Here is a 20,411-nt window from a genome sequence, read left to right as displayed (position 1 = left end):
TACCTTCCACATTTTTAGTAAGTCATGGAAAACTGGAGGAACAAGAATAGATATAATTCCAGAGCTTACCAGAGAACTTTATAATTACCAGTTTGTCTTTCACACTCCTCAGATTTCCACTAGGTTGTAGAGGAAGGAAGAAGAGCAACTGGCCAGAATGTGTGTTAGTGATGCCTTGTCCCTTTAACTCCATCACTGTGATGCACCACAAATCACATCATTTTAGGCAATGTAAGGAGTTGGAATGTGGTGAATAAGAGTCACAGGTTGATTCTGAAGATCTTTAATTCCCTAACGTTTCAAGCAACAGTCTACTTCAGAGAGACTAAGACCACTGGTCAAAACGTTAGAGAAATAAAGATCTCCAGAGTCACCCTGTGTCTCATGTTCATCACATTCCATCTACCTGTCTAAACTACACAACAGTATAAGGAGTCTTTACAAACATCTATGAGAAAGAAGGGGACAAAAAGAATAGAGTTTGCAATTTCTAGTCAGTACAATCTTTGGAGGTGGCTGTAGAACAAAATATGTTGGAATGGTTAGTAATTAAGAAGAGATGTGTCAAATAACAGTGAAAGGTTTTAGACCTTCATGGCAACACTGAGATACTGATGTAAAGGCCATAGGTAAACCTAGACATGGGAGACCATTGGTGAGGCCATGGAAGGTCATCATCAGGGCTAGACAGGACACTCCGGGCAATGTAAGTCCCATGTGTCACCAGTAAGACCAGTAGTGATCACCAAGCCCTAGTGGATTTTGGCCAGCCTTCACTAATCTGCCACACACTGGAGGGCAGGACTGACAGCCTTCCACTCTCACTAGATGGCACACACACACACACACACACACACACAAACAGTACAGAATTGTTTAATTGTTAAATCATATTTTATGAGATATAATAAAGAACAGCGAGAAGAGTGTGGTAATATTGGTGCAGCTTCACCTCCTCCCTCACACAAGAGGGAGACAGGAATTAAGAGGATGGGAGGAGTTAAGACAGAGACTTGAGTTAAGAGGATAGACCTGAGAGGCAGTCTATAGGTCAAAGATAAACAGACTGGATTTGACCAGAGTAAGGTCCACTCACTCACCTGCCCACTAAAATGTGTATATATATATATATATATATATATATATATATATATATATATATATATATATATATATATATATATATATATATATATATATATATATATATATATATATATATATATATATATATATATATATATATATATACCAGGCCAGCAATCCCACACATGGTGGCCTAGACAAAACCACTCATGCACACATCATTCACACTCTTAATCCCATTGTCCCCCAATGGAAAGGGACAGTATTGTGGACCACCCTACTACACCCCAGGAGCTTAGGCATAGAACAAGTATAGATAGGAGTTTAAATATCAAATTTATTTAGGTATCTCCACAAAAAGCCATTTCCATATGACCACTGCATCCTCCCGTTGTATACCAGCATCAACAGGACACACAGACAGACAGGCAGACAGACCAGAAAACAAACTAATACCATACACAACAGACAAACCTGACTTTCCTTCCTCAACTTATACTTTCAATAAATAACAGTGCAAAAACAGTCGTACTGCCAAAAAAAAAATCAAATTCATAAAAAATATCTGGTAAAAATTTGCAAGCATTAACAACAGAGTAATGCTTATGGGAATACTGTTTGGAGACAAGAATATCTATAGTGGTAATGTAACATCACACAGCCTGCAAGAAAGAACCTTCTCTTTCTCTATCTCTCACTTTATCTCTCTTGCAATCTCTATCCCTGGAAATAAAGACAAGGGGATGATGGAGGATGAGTCAGTATGAGAACAGCCTTGCTTCCTCATACCGCACCCCAAAAACACTTCAGAAACTCTCAAATTCCTCCAAACTTTCTCATTCTAGCCTTGGAAATAAAGAGGAGGGGCCGAGGGAGGAGGAGGTGACATAAGGGTGGCTGTGCTCCCTCACACCAAACCAGGAAAGTATTCAAAACATCCTCAAGATCCTCCAGACATTCATTACAAGAGCGACTGTTGTTGTTGTTGTTGTTGGCGTTGTGGGGAGGAAGAGGGGGAGACGAGGCTAGGCTAGTGGAGGACGATGGTAGGTGTTGTGGGTGGAGGCATAGATGCGTGGATGGTCCCTCAATACATAGCTTCAATAGAGTTGGTGGAGCGCGGTTTCTTGATCTTCTCCATGTTCTTGGTGATCATGTCGTGCAGTGTGGCATAGTGGTTCCGGATCTCAGACAGGGTGATGCGTAATGACAGGTACTCCTTCTCGTCCAGCTCAACCACTGTTCGCCGGTAGTCATCAATGTGTGGGTACTTGGCCACCTGCAATGTATGGCGAGGTGGAGCAATGCATCAATGTTATTATGTTTCATCATCATCACTGTTTAATTTAACGTTCTTGTTTAGCCACCTGGAAAGTGAGATGGAGGTATGGAATTCTGGTAGAACTGCAAAGGATGAGAGTCACAGAGGAAGATGCAAAGGACACAAACAACTGAAGGAAACTCATACATGGCACCAACTCTCACTTGTGGGAAACAATGAAAGAAGTATGTCACAACTAAGTAAATACAGCTAGGTAAAAAAATACACAGGAAAATCTTGCAAAGGAAAAAAAAACTTATAAGATGCAAAAAAAAAAAAAAAAAAAAAAAAAATGAGAGGGGGACAGTGACCTCGCTGCCTAACCCTTGACCCACCTTGGACACCAGCTTGGCTCGGGTCATGTAGTACCGGGATATTTGGTCAAAGAAGGAGGCCGCCTCAGACTCCACTGTGCGGATCTCCCCAAGCGTCTCCTCCTGAATGCTGACCCCAAAGTTGTTGCCATCCTCAATTTTGGGGATGAGAAACGATATCCACATTTTTAACTGCAGAAGGAATCAAGTGTTTATATAAGTTACCTCATTTGAACCATGTGCTACAAATACTTCAACTGAAGCACTGCACATCACAAGGGAGGCATTCAACATCCTTGGCCAGACTCGGTTTATTATATATAGCACTATTTTCATCCTTCTTCTATCCAATGGTGGCGGGTGTGACTCCCTTACACCATTAGAAGTAAGGTAAAAAGTCCCTACAAAAAAACTCTGTTCCCTCACTCCTATTGACACCTTGCACCTGTGGCTCGGGACCATGGGCACAAGAGAAGGGAGTCAAATCCTGGGTGGCTGGATTAGGAGGGGATGACAGGAAGGTGATGTCAAGCCACGCCAACCCAGTAGCCAATCAGCAGACAGTCTAGCACCATACCTACCCAGCAGCCAATCAGCAGATAGTTTGGTGCCACATCTACCTAGCAGCCAATCAGTGGACAGTTTGGTGCCACACCTACCCAGCAGCCAATTGGCAGACAGTCTGGTTGGCAAAATCATGACTTAACAACAAGAGTCCCTTTATAAGTCTACACTCATTGTTGTGATTGCTTGCTCTCTGTGATGCTACCAATTTTCTGCGTATAGCAGAACGTCATTGTGTCACCGTGCAGCCTAACATTATCAAAAAATAGTGCAACAATGTCTGGCCATCATTCTGGTGAGGCCAGTCCTATGCCTGGCCCATCATGAGGAGTGACTGAAGGTTTTGTATGTTAAGTTTGTTCAAGTGTCGGGTCTGGCTGGGGTTTTTCTATCTAGAGTTATTTAGCATTTTGTGTACTTGTAACTGGATCAGGTATATTGGTGGTAAATTGCTTTACTTAAGTTGTACTTATGAAGCCTGTTAGCAAATGGTGATATCGGGTTTAGGCGTAACTACGTGAAACGCGAGTAATGATGATGGTGTTTTGTGTTTTTCCATGTATTAGGATAAGGATATTAGATTAAAGTGTTCTCTATACATTTAATTACACAAAAAACTCATGTTTGTTGTATTCTCTCCTGAGTCTCATTGAAATAAACAGGGTTGAAGTGTGAGCCGAACCTAGGGAAAGATTTTGTCTAGTTTCGTGTCTGTGCACCATACACAGTCCATGCTCACCTCCTACCTTGCTAGAGGAGTGATGGTGTAACACACTTCAATTATAGTAGTGCAAATGGTTAAATAGTAATACAGAAGAAAGTTACCATATCATCTCTTATAAACAACAGTAGTCATAGATTATATACTCCTTCTTATCCTACACTGCAGTTAGTATTTCTAATATTTTAGTTAGTCAACTCACTATAGTATATAATACAGTCAAAAGTAAGAAGCTAAAGATCTGTTGCAATTTAAAGTTCCTTAAAATCTCTGGGTTTTCTCTGACATGTCAATTTTTTCTTTGGGTAGTTTTCTCTAATATTATAGCTAATGTAATGAAATTAAATCACAGAACAGTTGCCAAGCTTTTTTTCCCTTGTGTCATGCTGCAAATAGTTCCCCAATAATTAGGTCAGAGTAGTTGTAGTGAAAATCAAGCACTAGACATCTACTCACCAGGTTGGCTTCCTCCACCAGCTGGCAGATGAGAGGTTTGATGGTGTCCACCATCTGGGTGATGTGTGAGTTGATGGGCACAGAGCCGGAGGGAAGAACGAATACCTTGGCGCCTGTCACGGCATCCTCGGCACCATCAGGCATCTTTCGCTTCTTCCCAGGAGGGTCTCCATCATGGCTGAGCAGGGACGTTCACAATAATCAACAACAGTGACACAGAAATGTTTCAGAATATGGCCCTTAGCCCTGTCAACTACTGCCAAGTACTACTGCTACTAATAATAATGTACATACTTATCTATACCTATACATCATCACAAGGGGAAGCTCAGACTCAGCAGACTCACTAACTCCTAGCTTACTGTATTAGAAGTGTCTCAGTTATCACCAGACTGGGCACAATTTCACCACCACCATCACCACAACAGCAGTCACCACCTCTCCACATACTGTACCAATGCCTTAGTTATCAGCAGACCAGGGACAAAAATCAACACTACATGCACACTACAGTACAAGTGCCTTGCTCATCACCATACTGGACACAGGAATTACCACCACCGTCACCACAACACTCAAAAACTTACTTGTTTACCACAATAGGTTCAGGTACAGGAATCTTGAGGTCTGAGTGAACGGTTTCCAGGTTTTCACACAGGAATGGTGACTCTTCCAGCAGCTTGTTGAAGTGTATGATGCGCTCTGGGAACTTTTTCTTCACTAACTCCTCTGCCATTTCCTTCACCGTCCCCTTGTAAGACTCCACCTGAGGACGCAAGCAACATTATCAACCTGGACTGAGATAAACACACAAAACATTCTTTTTTCATAACATTCATGAGGGGAATCATCTCCCACTTTACCGATCCTAACCTAGCCTCATACAGTCTGAGACAATGATATATCATCTCCTTTTCTTCCCTACACCATCCAAGAGTCAAAATCATCTTTCTATCCTAATCTAACCTTACCTCATAGTGTGACGCATGATACCAGATTCTTAACTTCTCTAAAGCAATGAAGAATCAAATAATCTCCTATGAGTCATGATCTAACCTAATTTCATACAGTCTGAGATAATGATATAACTGATTCTTTCAATCCTCACAGCATTCAAGAGCATAAGATTCCTCCTTCTCATACAATTAAAAGTTAACACAGCCCCATCAAGTTTCCAACAAGATGAGTCATGAATCGCTATCTCTGTAACACTTCTTTACCTAACCCAAATCCCTATTGCCCTTATCCTATATCCTAACCAAACATAATCCTACCATAATCCTTTTAATCCCTCACACATTATGCCATCTGTGAGCAGCCCTTTGCCACACCTTTAGGAGAATTAGACCAAGAGTAAGGAGTGAAATGTTTCAGAATGGAGGTGGCATAGAAACACTGAGAAATTGATATAAAGGAAAGCCGTGAGAGGTCACTGCCAAGAATGAAACCCCTGAGAATATTACATCAAGGGTTACAATGCACTTCCTGCCTGATGGTGAATGCTCTTACAATCCTGCCTGACAGCTTTACAGATTCTGTGATATTATGCACAGTCAGCACCATTAAGTCTTAGCATGAAAATCTTGCAGAAGACTTACAATGATTTATCAAGCATCCCTTATAACCCTGGTTCAAATTCAATGAAAGTCTTGGTGCGAGACAGGGAGGTAAAGTGGGCTGAGCTTAATCAGCTGTAACTAGTTTGGACTGTCTAATGTGTCCCTGGCATTCCCAAGCCATGCATCCACTTTAGTTTTTTTGTGTCGCCCTATGTGGTTTATGACTGCAACCCCTGTTCCTTGTTTTGCCTTGAGTGTAACAATGAGAGGCAGCAAAGGGCTTACAAAGAAACAGATTGCTGTCATAGCTTCCCTGACACTTTGGGGGGAAGTCTAACAAGGAGATTACTATTATACCCAGCATATTATTCCATACAGTCCAGCGCTGGAGCAAGAAAACCAAGGAGGCGGGTGATGGAGATCCACCACTCCACAAGAAGTCTGGGAGGCCACGTGTCTGCACCAAGAGAACCATGAGGGTCCTCCAATGTCAAGTGCACCAAGAACCATGAGTTACTGCAAAGGAAACTCAAGGGAATGAACCCACAACTTCTCCAAAATGTCTCTACCAGAACAATACAACGCCTCCTCCGTAACAACCTGGCTTCCAACATCGCGTCCCATGAAGAAAGCCACTGTTAACATGCCAGCAGAGGAAGAAAAGAATTATTTTTACAAAGAAATGCCTTGCTGGGAACTGAAGAAGTGGAAAACCGTGTTGTGGAGCAACGAGGCAACCTTCGCAGTCACTGGTAACCATGAGGGAAAAGTAAGGTCAGGGCAAGGCTGACTGATTATGTTGTGGTATATATGCGGTCATTTGGTTACCATGGCGTCAGAAAACTTGTAGTCTTCCAAAAAACGTAGCTTTAAATAAGAACAGGCATTTGGAAGTGTTTGCTGATCACCTGGAGGAATGTTTTACTGAGTGCTAAAGTGAAACCTTCCAGCAAGACAGTGTCACACCTCACAAAGACAAAGATTGTGTTTTATCAAAAATCTATTTCCATGTTAACTCCATAACTGCTTTTATATGCAGTATGAAATCTGAACAGAAAGCTCATACAACATCTCCTTCATACTTTCTATAATACTAGTGACATGCCATATAGATAAAAGCTGGACGTGACTATTTCACCCCACAATCCCTCATCTCAAAAAGGTCCCCACAGGATGGAAAGTCTTGATAGTTCCTCTAATATTAAGAGTCATGTGGTGGAGATAAATATCCATGAGACCAGTAGCACTAACACCCTTCTCTTAATGTGGCAGGAGAGGCAGGGCTGTATCATTCACCTATCACCCAAACACAAAAAAAATAGAATAAATAAATAAATAAATAAATAAATAAATAAATAAATAAATAAATAAATAAATAAATAAAAATTCTCAGAAAAGAAAAAAAAAAAATCTTCTAATAACAAGATGTCAAGTAGTGGAGATAAGTAACCATGAAACCAGTAGCACTGACATCCTTCCTGTAAGATTTCAGAGAGAGAGAGAGACAAGGCAGTAACATTCATTCTATTAACCACACTCATCAAAGATCCTACAAGAAGAGAAATTTTAATAAACTACAATATCAAAATGAAATGTGATGGAGCTATGTAACCTAGACCAGCGACAAGAGTATCCTTTCTTTATGATGCTAGGGGAAGACAAGGCAGAATTATTCACCTAACCATCCAACCACAAAAGGAGAAATTTTAATAAACTCCTATAATATCAAGATGTCAACCATAAGATCGCTAGCAACAGCACCCTTGCTTTATGATGCCAGGGAGACAAGCAGTACCATTCACTCATCATCCACTCGCCAAAAAAATCTCCACGAGAAGATAAATTCTAATAAATTCCTATAATATCAAGATGCCATGTTAGAGATAAAACTAATGGTACTGTCACCCTTCCCTTATGGTGCCTGGGAAAGGCGAGGCGGCATAACCCACTCTATCACTATCTCCACCCTCGCCCCTTTAGAACACCCTAAGTTGGGGAGCTCAGAGGGCCGTCCAGGGTGACATAATCGGTCCTCTCTGCCTTAAATCATAAAAAAAAAATAAAATACCGATCACATTGTCATTTTAGCAGCATTGCTCCACCAGTCACTGATAAGGAGGCAAATTTCATACCACCAGCGATATGAAATACTAAACTAAGACCCCGACCTGATCTGGAGCACCCTCCCGTCAGTATCGCTAGGCAGACACTCGCCTGAGGAAGAAATTCAGCCATGTCGAGAGAAACTGCTACTGCTACTCGAAGTTTGTTTCGGTTTTCTTCCCTGTATTAGTGTAAAGACTCAGAAGTCCGGACTCCTGGACTGGTAGAAATCTTTACATGTAGGATTCAATTCCGTAGCGGCGAGGAGTTAGGGAAGCAGATGAGGGAGTATAGACGATTTAGTAGCATCAGTGAGGAGGCTTTGGGATCTTATAGTCAGAGCGGGCACACGTGTTGTCTAGCGGCAGATTGAAGGGAATTGGTTAATTTCTAATATACTGCCTTCATTTGAGAGGAAAACATGTATATTTTTTTACATTAGATATAAATGAGGTCTTGTCTAGGCTATACAAATGAAGGAGAAGTGGAAGGATAAAAAATAGGGGAGTCTATTGTGTAATATGACAAAGATTTTCCTTTTTGTCTCTTATTATTTCACATCAAATCATGTATCTCTCCTTGAGGGAAAAAGAATTTGGGAGTATGAGACAATGATGATAAGATCTCACTCTTCCTACTGTTCCCTACTGACGTTTATTTTTTTTCTTTATTAGTTCACATCTTTCTATCGTCTGTCCACCTATACCGCTTCTTTTTACAATATTTTCAGTTGTGCTTGTTGAAAACTGAAAAAAAGTGGATTAGTTTTTTTCTTTTTTCGATGGACACCCTTTATTTGGAGAGAAAACTCGTATATGTTTAGTATGGTTATGGTCTTACCTAAGCAAGATGAAAATACGAATGAATGATCAAATGATTTGGGAGACATATTATGGCTGAAGTTTTTCCTTCACGCAAATCAGAGAGAGAGAGAGAGAGAGAGAGAGAGAGAGAGAGAGAGAGAGAGAGAGAGAGAGAGAGAGTTTTATTTCAGTACGTATTTATTTGTTTATTATTTTACTCTTTCTTGCAGTTTTGACATTGTGATACTTCAATTAAGCGTCCTCTTTTTCTTATCTTTTGCATTACATCTCTATACAAAGTGCACTCTCTCTCTCTCTCTCTCTCTCTCTCTCTCTCTCTCTCTCTCTCTCTCTCTCTCTCTCTCTCTCTCTCTCTCAAGCCGTCGCTGGGTTATATTAAAGCTTATTGCACTTCAGCTGTGTGTGTATTATGTTATTATATAAACGTAGATTGCATGAGAGAGAGAGAGAGAGAGAGAGAGAGAGAGCAGCAGCAGCAGCAGCAGCAGAACCGTTTCTAGCCTTTAGGAGTCCTTATGCGAAATACTGTTTGGGCCCCCTATGCTGTGAAACAGTGATGGGCAGATTCCCACCCCTCCAATGTGGTTCGGACCACCCCTTTCACATTTAGATTTATCAATCTGATGGACTTTAAGAGAGAGAGAGAGAGAGAGAGAGAGAGAGAGAGAGAGAGAGAGAGAGAGAGAGAGAGAGAGAGAGAGAGAGAGAGAGAGATAAATTAATTCGTAAATATGTTAACCTTCTTTCTTTAACGTGATTAAACACATGATACAGTAGCAGTGTCCCTTTAAGTATACACCCAATTTCGAAATTACAAAGTACACAAATATAACAGATAAAATTGAAAATGTGCAAAATTTGCGAGATCAAGTGACCCGAGACTAAATACCAGAGTTTGCCCATGAGAGAGAACGATAGAGAACCTTAGCCAGGTGTCGTCATGAGAGAAAGCCAAAAGTAAAGAGCTCAGACAATAAAAAATTAACGTCAAAATTAACAAATGAAATACACCCTTCATATTATATGTTACATGTGAAGGTATTATTCCCCCAGAAAATATTGATTACATATAGAGATAAAAAAAAAAAGTCTAATAAGTGTCCACAAAAAAAAGAAAGAAAAGAAAATCAGCACCATGAATGCCTTACTTTTGCTCTGTGAGCATGTATCTTCTTCAGCTTTCATTTTTTTTTTCTTGGCACCAAAAAGGTATATCCTTTTCGAAGCCATGTCACCGTCACTCCTCAATCGCCACCAAGAATTCTACATCTTGGTCGCCACTGACTGTTGGCTGAGGTGCTTGACGTGGTAACGCAGCGTAAGCCTCAGTTTGACGTGAGCAAGGCACGATAATATGACCAAAACAATCTGGCAACACTGACTGCTGCCTGACAAGTTACCAGTCAGTGGGTGGTGTTAGTACGCGTCAGTTTCAACTCCTAGCCTGACGGAATTTGTTTTTATTTTATTTTATTTTATTTTATTTTTGTGTGTGTGTGTGTGTGTGTGTAACCACGCCTACACAGTGGCTGCCAAGGCTTACCCATGAGTTAAACCTTCTTTAGTTGGTAATGAGGAAGGCGTGGGCTCTAGCAGTGGACACCCGAAGGCAGCAGTGGGTGAAAACAAGCAAAATAAAGAAAAGTTTGGCTGTGAGAAGGTGCTAGACAGCCAGCCATAGTGACGAGGAGGCAGGAAGGAAGATAACCACCACAGGGAAGGTAAGGCCAGGAAGTGTTAGAATAAATTTAGGTAACTTAACGTAACTTTTTAATGAATAACTGAACAATCCACGGTTTTAACTCATTTTAACGCATCTCACCTAACCTCCAGCACAATATATCCCTGTGTCAGCCTCGTCTCCTTGCTAAAAAGCGTAAAATTTAACTTAATGAAAATGTAAACAATCTGGGTCGTCCCTATTTTTCAGCCATTATCTATCTTATCTGTGAGTGTTTTAAACCAATACTCTCGCAAAGCGGAGCCACATGACCAGGCTTTAATATCCGCTCGTTAGATATACCTGCCATTACTTAGTTTAAGTTTGGCGAGGGTTTAAATGAGTGAGAAGGGTTGGTCGTCCCCTCCACTGACCCCCCCGCCGCCATCTTCGATAAGGCTCCCCAGCCCCCGCTGGTTCCAGTATTATTTTTTAATTTCTTAAGTATTTTATTTCGGCTTGTAGCTAAGATTTTATGGTTTGTAAAAATATTTCGTTGTTTTTTAAGTTATTTGAGCGCGTGTGTTGCGTGAAAAGTGGTGATTTTGGCGTTGTTTTTGTGTAAATAAGAGGGCCGTTTTCGGCGTATATTTTTACGGTCCCCAAACTAAATTTTTTATTTCAGCCTGTATTAGGTTCTTATTGGTTTTAAAAAATAGTTGGTGTTTTTTTAAGTGTGTTGCCGTCCCGCTCAGTGAAATGCGTGCACCGTACACTTGTTTTTATTCGTGTTCAACTTCCAATAATATTGATTTTTTTTTCGGTAGATTTTTTATTTGTGCTTGTAGGTCACTTTAAATGGTTTTAGAAAATAGTTCAGATTTTTTAAAGTGTTTTCCGTTATGTTTAAGCCAGAATGGGTGGACATTTGAACGATTTTAAATGGGGTGAAGGTTTCAACAGTTTCCAGATACTTCTTTTTAAATATCTTTAATACTACTGCGTTTTGAAATGTGTTGTTATTTTTGGCATTAGTTAAAATGTGTGGCAAGTCTGAATTTATAAAGCATTCCTGTCTAGCTGCGTTTTTTAGAGGGGTCATTTTCAAAATGAAATACGTACGTACGTAAATAACGGCCGCTGTGACGTCATCAACCCCCAGCCGTGACGTCACAAGCTCCCCCCCAGCCGTGACGTTTTCAGAGTGGTACCTTCCCTAACTCCCTTCCAGTCCCTCCCAGTAAATATTCAGTGTTTTTTTTTCAAGGTATTTCAAGGTGTGTGTGTGTCTGTGTGTGTGTGTGTGTGTGTGTGTGTGTGTGTGTGTGTGTGTGTTGCCTTAATTTTCGTTGTACAGATGGTGATGTAGTGTGTTGATTTGTGTTTCGTTATACAGATTGTTATGCGGTGTGTGTGTGTGTGTGTTGCCTTATCTCTCGTTGTACAGATGCTTATGCAGTGTGTGTGTGTGTGTGTGTGTGTGTGTGTGTGTGTTGCCTTGTCTTTCGTTGTACAGATGCTTATGCAGTGTGTGTGTGTGTGTGTGTGTGTGTGTTGCCTTGTCTTTCGTTGTACATATGCTTATGCAGTGTGTGTGTTGCCTTATCTTTCGTTGTACAGATGGTGATGCAGTGTGTGTGTGTGTGTGTGTGTTGCCTTATCTTTCGTTGTACAGATGGTGATGCAGTGTGTGTGTGTGTTGCCTTGTCTTACGTTGTACAGATGCTTATGCAGTGTGTGTGTGTGTGTGTGTGTGTGTGTGTGTGTGTGTTGCCTTGTCTTTCGTTGTACAGATGCTTATGCAGTGTGTGTGTGTGTGTGTGTGTGTGTGTGTGTGTTGCCTTGTCTTTTGTTGTACAGATGCTTATGCAGTGTGTGTGTGTGTGTGTGTGTGTTGCCTTGTCTTTCGTTGTACAGATGCTTATGCAGTGTGTGTGTGTGTGTGTGTGTGTGTGTGTGTTGCCTTGTTTTGAGAGTTTTTAATAATTTCGTAGATTTTTGCTGTTTTGGTTTTATTTGTCAGAGAGAGAGAGAGAGGGAGGGAAACATAAACACAAACACACACTTACCTGTAATAATACGCATCTACTTTACCGCAAGTCAGCCCAGTCTTCCTCAGCACTTCCTCTCTTTTCCAGCCACGCGGGAAGCAGAACACTCATAGCGCCTTTTTTTCTATCTGTACAGACATCTTGCGAGGGAGAGGGAGAGGGAGGGAGTCACAGAACTTGCCGTCTGTGAATGAGTAACAATGAAGAAATTACTGGCGGAGTCTCTCTCTCTCTCTCTCTCTCTCTCTCTCTCTCTCTCTCTCTCTCTCTCTCTCTCTCTCTCTCTCTCTCTAAATAAATAAATAAATAAATAAATAAATAAATAAATAAATAAATAAATAAATGTGATTTTTTAACAGTTAGTAATGATGGAAGGTGATATTCCGGACATTTGAGGGATTTTCAAAAATCCCCCCGGACGCAGATTTCATTATCTGATTTCCGGATATGTCCGGGAAAATCCGGACGTATGGCAATCCTACAATAAATGCCTTATCTTTTCAGCCAACCTGCTCCAATGAAGTGATCAAGAAATTCATAGCCAGGTGACCACTACATGAAGTACTGGAAAAGAATGATGTCAGTGAAGGAAGGAGACCAGGCAGCCTGAAGAAAAGTGGTGGAAGGACTGCATATGTACAGGACAGCAAGAGAATGGGAAAGAGGGAGAGAATGAGGATCAGCAATTATGCTATAAATGTGGGAAGAAATTAAGAGCACCTTATTTCTGCTGCTGCATACAAAGAAACATCCACCTGATAAATATAAGTGCATTTGGGATAAAGATTCAGCTTAGTGTATATAAAATAGTCTATATTTGTCAGCTTATAAATGTGTTGTAAAGAATGTAAAAAGAAAAGTAGATACATTGCTGAAGACAGAACAACTGGACAACTGTGAAACATTCAAGTAATCAAAAATAGTAGTGAATGTGCCAGAACATAAAATACTAACATAATGTAATGTGCTAAAAATAACAAACTTTGCTGTGAACAAGACAATAAAAATTTCTGAATATGACAACGTTTACACAAACCTAATACTTTTTTGTAATGGATATCTAGTAATAGTTATAAAAAAAACTAAAATTGTGCATATAATTTTAAAACATTTAGGTGCGAATGACCACTAACTATGTGCTGAGTATTACAAAACTAACATAATATCCAGTAGCGATACAAAAAATAACAAATTTACATCATTTTGTGGCAATTGAGTGAAAACAAGTATCTGCTAAGCATGATCGAAGGAACACATTAGTACGTCCTACATTGTGTATGGGTGAGTGAGCTCATGCTTGCCCAGGTGTGATGAGGATGTGTAGACAAAGTGAAGATTGTCAAAGTGCTATTTGGAATGAAAAAAAAGTAATATAAATAAATAAAATTCATTGTTACAGTCTCTCCTTAAATCAAACTTTATATATCTACCTTAATAAGTATCTCAACTCTTCTGTACTATAATCTGATGGGATTTCAAATAAGATTAATAAAATTTATATATTACATCAATCTATCTTCTAATAAAAATATAGTAAAGAGAAAAGAATATAGATAAATAAATAAACATATGTACATAGTATTGCCACAACACAAATCTCATGCTACTCATTACAAAAAGTAAAGTAGACTTAGGACACCATTATTTCTAATGAACTGACTCTTAATCACCTATATGTATTCAGGTAACTATGGTGGCATGAGAAGGTACCATAAATCATAAAGTTCCACCCACACCCACATGAGTTGGAAGCAGGTATGGTGCTGTTCTCTCAGGGTAATTGTTCCAGATAGAAATTATGAAAAAAAAAAAAAAAGTTCTCATGCCATTTTGCAGGAAAAATATGATAAGAGTCGGGGGTGAGAAGTGGGTTGTGAAGACAGCAAAGTAATGAAAAACATGGGAGAGAGAACAGGAACCAAGAACTGTAAAGAGCAAGGATGATGAAATAAGGTTAAGCTGAAGACTGTTCAGGGAGTAGTACATCAGAGTCTTCAGTGGGGAAAATCACTGATCATTTAACATAAGTAGCATAGCAAAGAAACACAGGACTATGCTGTTTATCCAAGTACCCTAAACACTAGTACATATAGTGACATATAAAGTATCTGCCTTCCACTCTTCACTGTAACCAGAGTAGTGGTGTTGCCACAAAAAAAAAAAGACTTTTCACATCTCCTTGAGTGGCAAAGTTGGTAGGACAGAGCCAGTGAATCAAGAGCAGCAGCAGCAGTGACAGACAACACAGGTTATTATGGTGCTAACTTGTCACATGTCTGGCTGGGGTGTGTCCATCAGTCAACCTCCCAAGTGTGTTCCCAGTACCCCTACTCTACACACACCTATCTGACCAAATTACCTGTTTCCATAAGTCACCTTCCTCTAAGTCTTTCAAAATATCAGTACTCCATTATAAAAATTGAAGGGAATTATACTATAAAAAAATATATCATATAAAAATAATTACAACAAATTCTGGCATGTACATTTTTGTAGATGATAACGAAAAAATGGTTTGGCTAAATACCATTATAGTTTTATTTATTGAAAGTGACACAACCTGTGAGCATAATGATCGTCAAATATCACTTAAAACCTTTGACAATAATACTTGCTTTATATAAAAATAAATACAGTACAAAATATTAATTACAGCATGTAGTACATAATACTATTTTAACTAAACATATTATTAACAGGAATGAAAAATAGGAATTACTGTTGTTTCTGGAATATTACAAGGGAGGACAGGACACTCTTCAGTAAATCTACACACACACACACACACACACACACACTCCACTCAGTTTTCCTTGAGCATAAAGAAGACAATGTGTGAAGAATGTAGAGGGAAGGGAGATAACAGAGAGAAGAGATGAGATGGAGAGGAAGAAAGGAGAATGAAGAAGACAGGGTGAAGATATAGAGGGAGGAAAGATTAGAAAAAAAAAAAGCAGAAAGTGGAAAAAGTAAAAAGAAGTAAAAGGAAAATAAAAAGGAAGGGAGACAGTGTGTAGAGAATGTAGAGGGAAGGGAGACTTGGATAAACAGGGGAAGGGTTGAGAAGATGAAAATATAAAAAAAGATGAAAAAAAAAGAAGGAAGAATGGAAGAAAAGAGGAACTAAGAATTATAGAGAAGGAAAGGAAAAGGTGAGATAAAGGAGGAGGGGAAAGAGGAGGAGAATAAATCAGACTATGGGAACTCTAAGCGTTAAGCGTTCTCTGGGACACACACACACACACATACAATTTACATCCTCCCTCATGCTCAAAACTGTACTGTTATTATGTTCAGGTATTATGTTCAGGTATCTAATGAACAAATGCCTTATGACAAGCATATGTTACCCTATATACACATCCAGTACCTACTTGAAACTGCCTAGTCTATATATATATATATATATATATATATATATATATATATATATATATATATATATATATATATATATATATATATATATATATATATATATATATATATATATATATATATATATATATATATATATATATATATATATATATATATATATATATATATATATATATATATATATATATATATATTTAGTGAAGAGAAATGAATGCATATATAAAGTGACAGCAACACCCATAAAATAATACAGCTGTTTGTACATTACAAATATACATACAATGGTGATCATGGAAGTGTGGACCTCCTGGGATAACATGTGTGGGAATATGTGTTGTGGCCCTGACTGTGCTGGCAAGGGTTGCGTATAGCAATGCTGTCTTTGTTAAGAGAAATGTTCTTCCTCATAAAACACACCTATTCAATCAGCCAGTGTTTATAAGGTAGAGATGGACAATTATTTTGATGAGTGGACTGTTGCAGCCACTTCAAGAGTCACACACTCAATTTATGCACATGGAAATGCATGATTTTTTTGCACAAAGTAATGGCTCATCTTTCAGAACACCACTCCTTATAATATATATATATATATATATATATATATATATATATATATATATATATATATATATATATATATATATATATATATATATATATATATATATATATATATATATATATATATATATATATATATATATATATATATATATATATAGCAGAGTTTAAGTAACAGGCAAAGAGATGGTCCTGCTACTATGGCCAGCCAAGGAATACATTCAGGACTTGTTACTCATCCAGATTGCATCACTGGGTGTTGTGAAAAAATGAGTGGAGGTTATTTGGAAAGATACTGATTAAAAATTAAAAGTCCAGCCATCTTCAAAAGGTAATCCAACACAAGGGAGAAATAAGATGGAAATGGAAATACAACATATCAAAAATTTATCCAAAGAAAAGGCAGAACACTTAAAAGTGAATAAATGACCAAGAAATCTAAATTTTTCAGCATTTTCTTTGTCCCATTCCCACAGGTCACAACTTCCACAGCCAACACTGCTCAACATATATATACATATCAATATATATATATATATATATATATATATATATATATATATATATATATATATATATATATATATATATATATATATGTGTAATACTACTGTCTGCCGCCACCAAGCCCAGAACGCTCATACATGCTTCACATATAAGTGACTATAATGTTCCGTATCTGATATATCACCCATCACTGTAAGTCTGCAGCTAGAACTACTGTAAATGTACAGAGAAATGCTATTTGGCTTGCTGTAAAAACATGTATATATGATGCACTGCTGGCACATACACACACACACACACACACACACACACACACACACACACACACACGTCAGATTATATATATCTTACAAAATTGAGAGAAGTCAGAAATTGATAAAAGTGTCAGTGTAATATATGACATTTCACTAAATAATAATTCAGCTTAGTTCCCATGCAAGATGTAATGTACAAAAATTGCCTTCATAAACAAACTGCCTAAGTCTTATATTTTCTACTTTTTTTGGAAATTTTTCTTGACTTTCATATCAAAGACAGAAAAAGTTGAGGAAAATTCCAGACCACAACTTTACCAGAAGGTGCAGGACATAATAAGGAAAAAAATTACAGAAATAAGTAAATAAAAAATACACAATCTAAAAATTATTTGGACAGTTTGTTTACCAAGGATAGAAAATGATTCAGCTCAGGATTATCATTAATGATTCTTGATTATCTTGTGAAAGCTTGAAGAAATATTTTCCTCAGCAGCAAATGAACAACCTGATGCAGGTTTTTGTAGTAAAAGTTCAGCATCACTCTTCAGAAACTGTCTGTCAGTATATAGCAAGACTTGGGGAGGAATGAAAGACTAAGAAAAGGGCAAGCATCCAAGCAGCTGAAATAACTGCAGTGGTTGGGCAAGAATTAGAAAGTAATGAAAAGTTATTTAGCAGATCTAGTAAAGGTGAAGGATGAAGTGTGGAGTGGTTTAGAGGATTAAACACAGCACCCTGTAATCATCTGGCATGTAGAAAGGATGGTGGAAAGCAAGATGACTAAGAGACTGTACAGAAGTGTGGCAGACATGGTGGTACAAGAGAATAAACTCCAGTGAAAGTGAATGAGAGTGCTAGAGTATGGAAGAAAGATGAAATAGGAGAATGAGAAGATTAGAACATGCTTGGAGAGAAGTAAGGACAAGAATATATGGAGTACATGAGAGGAAGGTGAAATAGAAGAATGAGAGGATTACTGGATGCAAGGAGGGAAGCAAGGGAGGGAATAAATGAAGGCTTCTGTTGTAGCCATCTTAGGAACAGGCATCAGACAGAGACTGATAGAATTAATAAACAAAAGACTTTTCATATCACATCACATAGCCACCTGGAGTCTAGAAGAGTAATGTCTCTATTATGCACCAATCAATAACTTAATATGCACTTTTCATTCTTATATATATGTATCTATGCTTTTCAATTTTCTTTTTTTTTTTTAGATTTTTCTTCATTATGTGAAGACCAGCCATCCTAACTATTTTTGGGATGTGTTAAATGAAGCTGGGATACATCATGTTAAGTTAGAATAGATTAGGTTAAACAAATCATGGTAATTCAACCTAACCTAACATAACTTATTACAACACATCCCCAAATAAAGCTAAGGTATCTGACTATCACATGAGAGATTTTCTCCTTTCATAAAACCATTTACCTGTACACCATAAAATAAGAAAGAATCACTAACACAACACAATCATCTTAGGCTCTACTTGCTACTTGGGAGAACTCCTCAACATCTGAATCACCAGAGTCGGGGGCATCCAGATCCTCGGTGGCCACCTTCTCAAAGCCATGGTGCTTGTTGATGAGGGAGCCAATGTTCAGGCCATTGTCGTGTTTCCCAGAGTGTCGCAGCAGTGATCCCAGTGACCCATTGGTCTGGTTCCGCTTCTTGAGACGACCTACAATGGATAAATTTATAATAATAATGATAATAATGATAATAATAGTAGCAATAATAATAATAATTTTTTCTCACCCAGTGCCTGTTAGGTCTGTCAGTCACCACAGCTCTCCCCGCAAACTCTCTCCATCTTTTACGGTCATGTACAGCTTTAGTCTCTTCATGTTTCTAGTCTCTCTCTTCTCCTTCCATACATCTCTTCCTCAGTCTTCCCACTGGTCTTCTCTCCTGTGGTATCCATTCCAGTGTTTGTCTCAGTAATAATCTATCCATCTCTCTATATACCACACTGGCAATCTCACATAGGATGCCCCAGATGAGGCATCACACACTCACTCTTTTAGCTTGTCAACCCCAATGGAAAGGGAAAGTTTTGTGGCCTACCATAAAATACTCTAATGATAATAATAATGATGATAATAATAATAATAATAATAATAATAATAATAATAATAATAATAATAATAATAATAATAACAATAATAATAATAATAACAATTCTGCCTCTTCCAGTCCAAACATTCCCTCCTTGCTAGTTCAAATCATCCTTTTCTACTTGCACCACTCACATCCATATTTCTTTACCCTCTCCTTCCACCTCCCAGCTTCCACTGTTCCCTCCTATGACACAAATAAGCACAAGACAATACCCACCTGTCCTGCGGGCCCGGATGATGAGGGTGAGTGCTGTAAGGACAATTACTGGGATTGTCAGCAGCCCGAGAACCACTGTTGATACTCCAGCAGAGGACCAGTTGGCAATGTACAGCAGAGATGTTCTTTCTGCCTCGATTGATGCTGAGAGGGAGCAGAGATGAAAGGTATCAGAGCTGAAGGTAACAAGCACTAAAACAGCAAGAAACATTAAGGAAGTCTGAGCTTATGAATAACTTCCAAGTTTTCTGTACAAGCAGAAACTGTCCCCTTAGAGACTGTGATCCAGACTTACACTCAGCACCAAAGGATAGCTGGGCAACAAAGTTAAAACATAAGAGTATAAGAACACAAGGAAATAAGGGAAGCTGCATGAAGCCATCAGGCCTACATGTGGCAGTCCCTGTATAACCGATGGCCACCTATTCCAATCTATCATCCATATATTTGTCTAGTCTTCTTTTAAAGCTCTCTAGTGATTCAGCACTGACAACCTAATTGCTGAGTCTATTCCATTTATCTCCCACTCTATTTGAGAATTTTTTCTTGTTTTTTTTTATTAAATCTAGCTTTTCAAGTTTAAATCCATTACTTTTTATTCTGTCTCATTCTGCCTGTGAACTGAACTCTCTACCTCTCAGCTGTGAGACCAGCAAGCTAACCATTACAACTCCAGGCTGATAAAAGTATTGGAAAAGAAAA

At 38.6% G+C, this 20,411-nt stretch overlaps 2 protein-coding genes and 1 long non-coding RNA gene across 11 annotated transcripts in view; 1 reads left to right on the top strand and 2 right to left on the bottom strand.

Moving 5' to 3' along the window:
- Positions 1 to 1,409: 1,409 nt before the first annotated feature.
- On the bottom strand, positions 1,410 to 8,394 carry LOC135112533 (proteasome activator complex subunit 3-like). 3 transcript variants are annotated; one of them, XM_064026975.1, is made up of 5 exons: positions 8,236 to 8,394; positions 5,050 to 5,228; positions 4,463 to 4,640; positions 2,743 to 2,913; positions 1,410 to 2,365 (listed from the first exon to the last, which is right to left on the bottom strand). In XM_064026975.1, exons 1-5 carry the CDS (start codon positions 8,254 to 8,256, stop codon positions 2,174 to 2,176), a joined length of 741 nt encoding a protein of 246 aa, XP_063883045.1. In that variant the 5' UTR covers positions 8,257 to 8,394; the 3' UTR covers positions 1,410 to 2,173. The 3 variants fall into 3 exon arrangements, with proteins under 3 accessions (XP_063883045.1, XP_063883046.1, XP_063883044.1); XM_064026976.1 differs by lacking the exon at positions 8,236 to 8,394 and adding an exon at positions 8,190 to 8,214; XM_064026974.1 differs by lacking the exon at positions 8,236 to 8,394 and adding an exon at positions 6,379 to 6,546.
- Positions 8,395 to 10,100: 1,706 nt separating this feature from the next.
- On the top strand, positions 10,101 to 13,676 carry LOC135112534 (uncharacterized). The gene is made up of 2 exons (XR_010274430.1): positions 10,101 to 10,669; positions 13,164 to 13,676. It is a non-coding gene; the product is annotated as an uncharacterized LOC135112534 (long non-coding RNA).
- The window catches only part of LOC135112532 (peptidyl-glycine alpha-amidating monooxygenase B-like), a 35,187-nt gene continuing 28,231 nt past the window's right edge, over positions 13,456 to 20,411 (bottom strand). For all 7 annotated transcript variants that reach the window (XM_064026964.1, XM_064026969.1, XM_064026967.1 and 4 more), the window contains 2 exons: positions 19,710 to 19,853; positions 13,456 to 19,053 (listed from right to left, as the gene is read on the bottom strand). In XM_064026964.1, the coding sequence (XP_063883034.1) occupies positions 18,851 to 19,053; positions 19,710 to 19,853 (347 nt within the window). In that variant the 3' untranslated portion in view covers positions 13,456 to 18,850. The remainder of the gene's footprint in view (positions 19,054 to 19,709; positions 19,854 to 20,411) is intronic.

The sequence above is a fragment of the Scylla paramamosain genome, chromosome 24 (assembly GCF_035594125.1).
Source record: "Scylla paramamosain isolate STU-SP2022 chromosome 24, ASM3559412v1, whole genome shotgun sequence".
Classification (NCBI taxonomy): domain Eukaryota; kingdom Metazoa; phylum Arthropoda; class Malacostraca; order Decapoda; family Portunidae; genus Scylla; species Scylla paramamosain.
The sequence above is the reverse complement of the archived record's forward strand: the minus strand, read 5'-3'. Positions and strand labels throughout refer to the sequence as shown.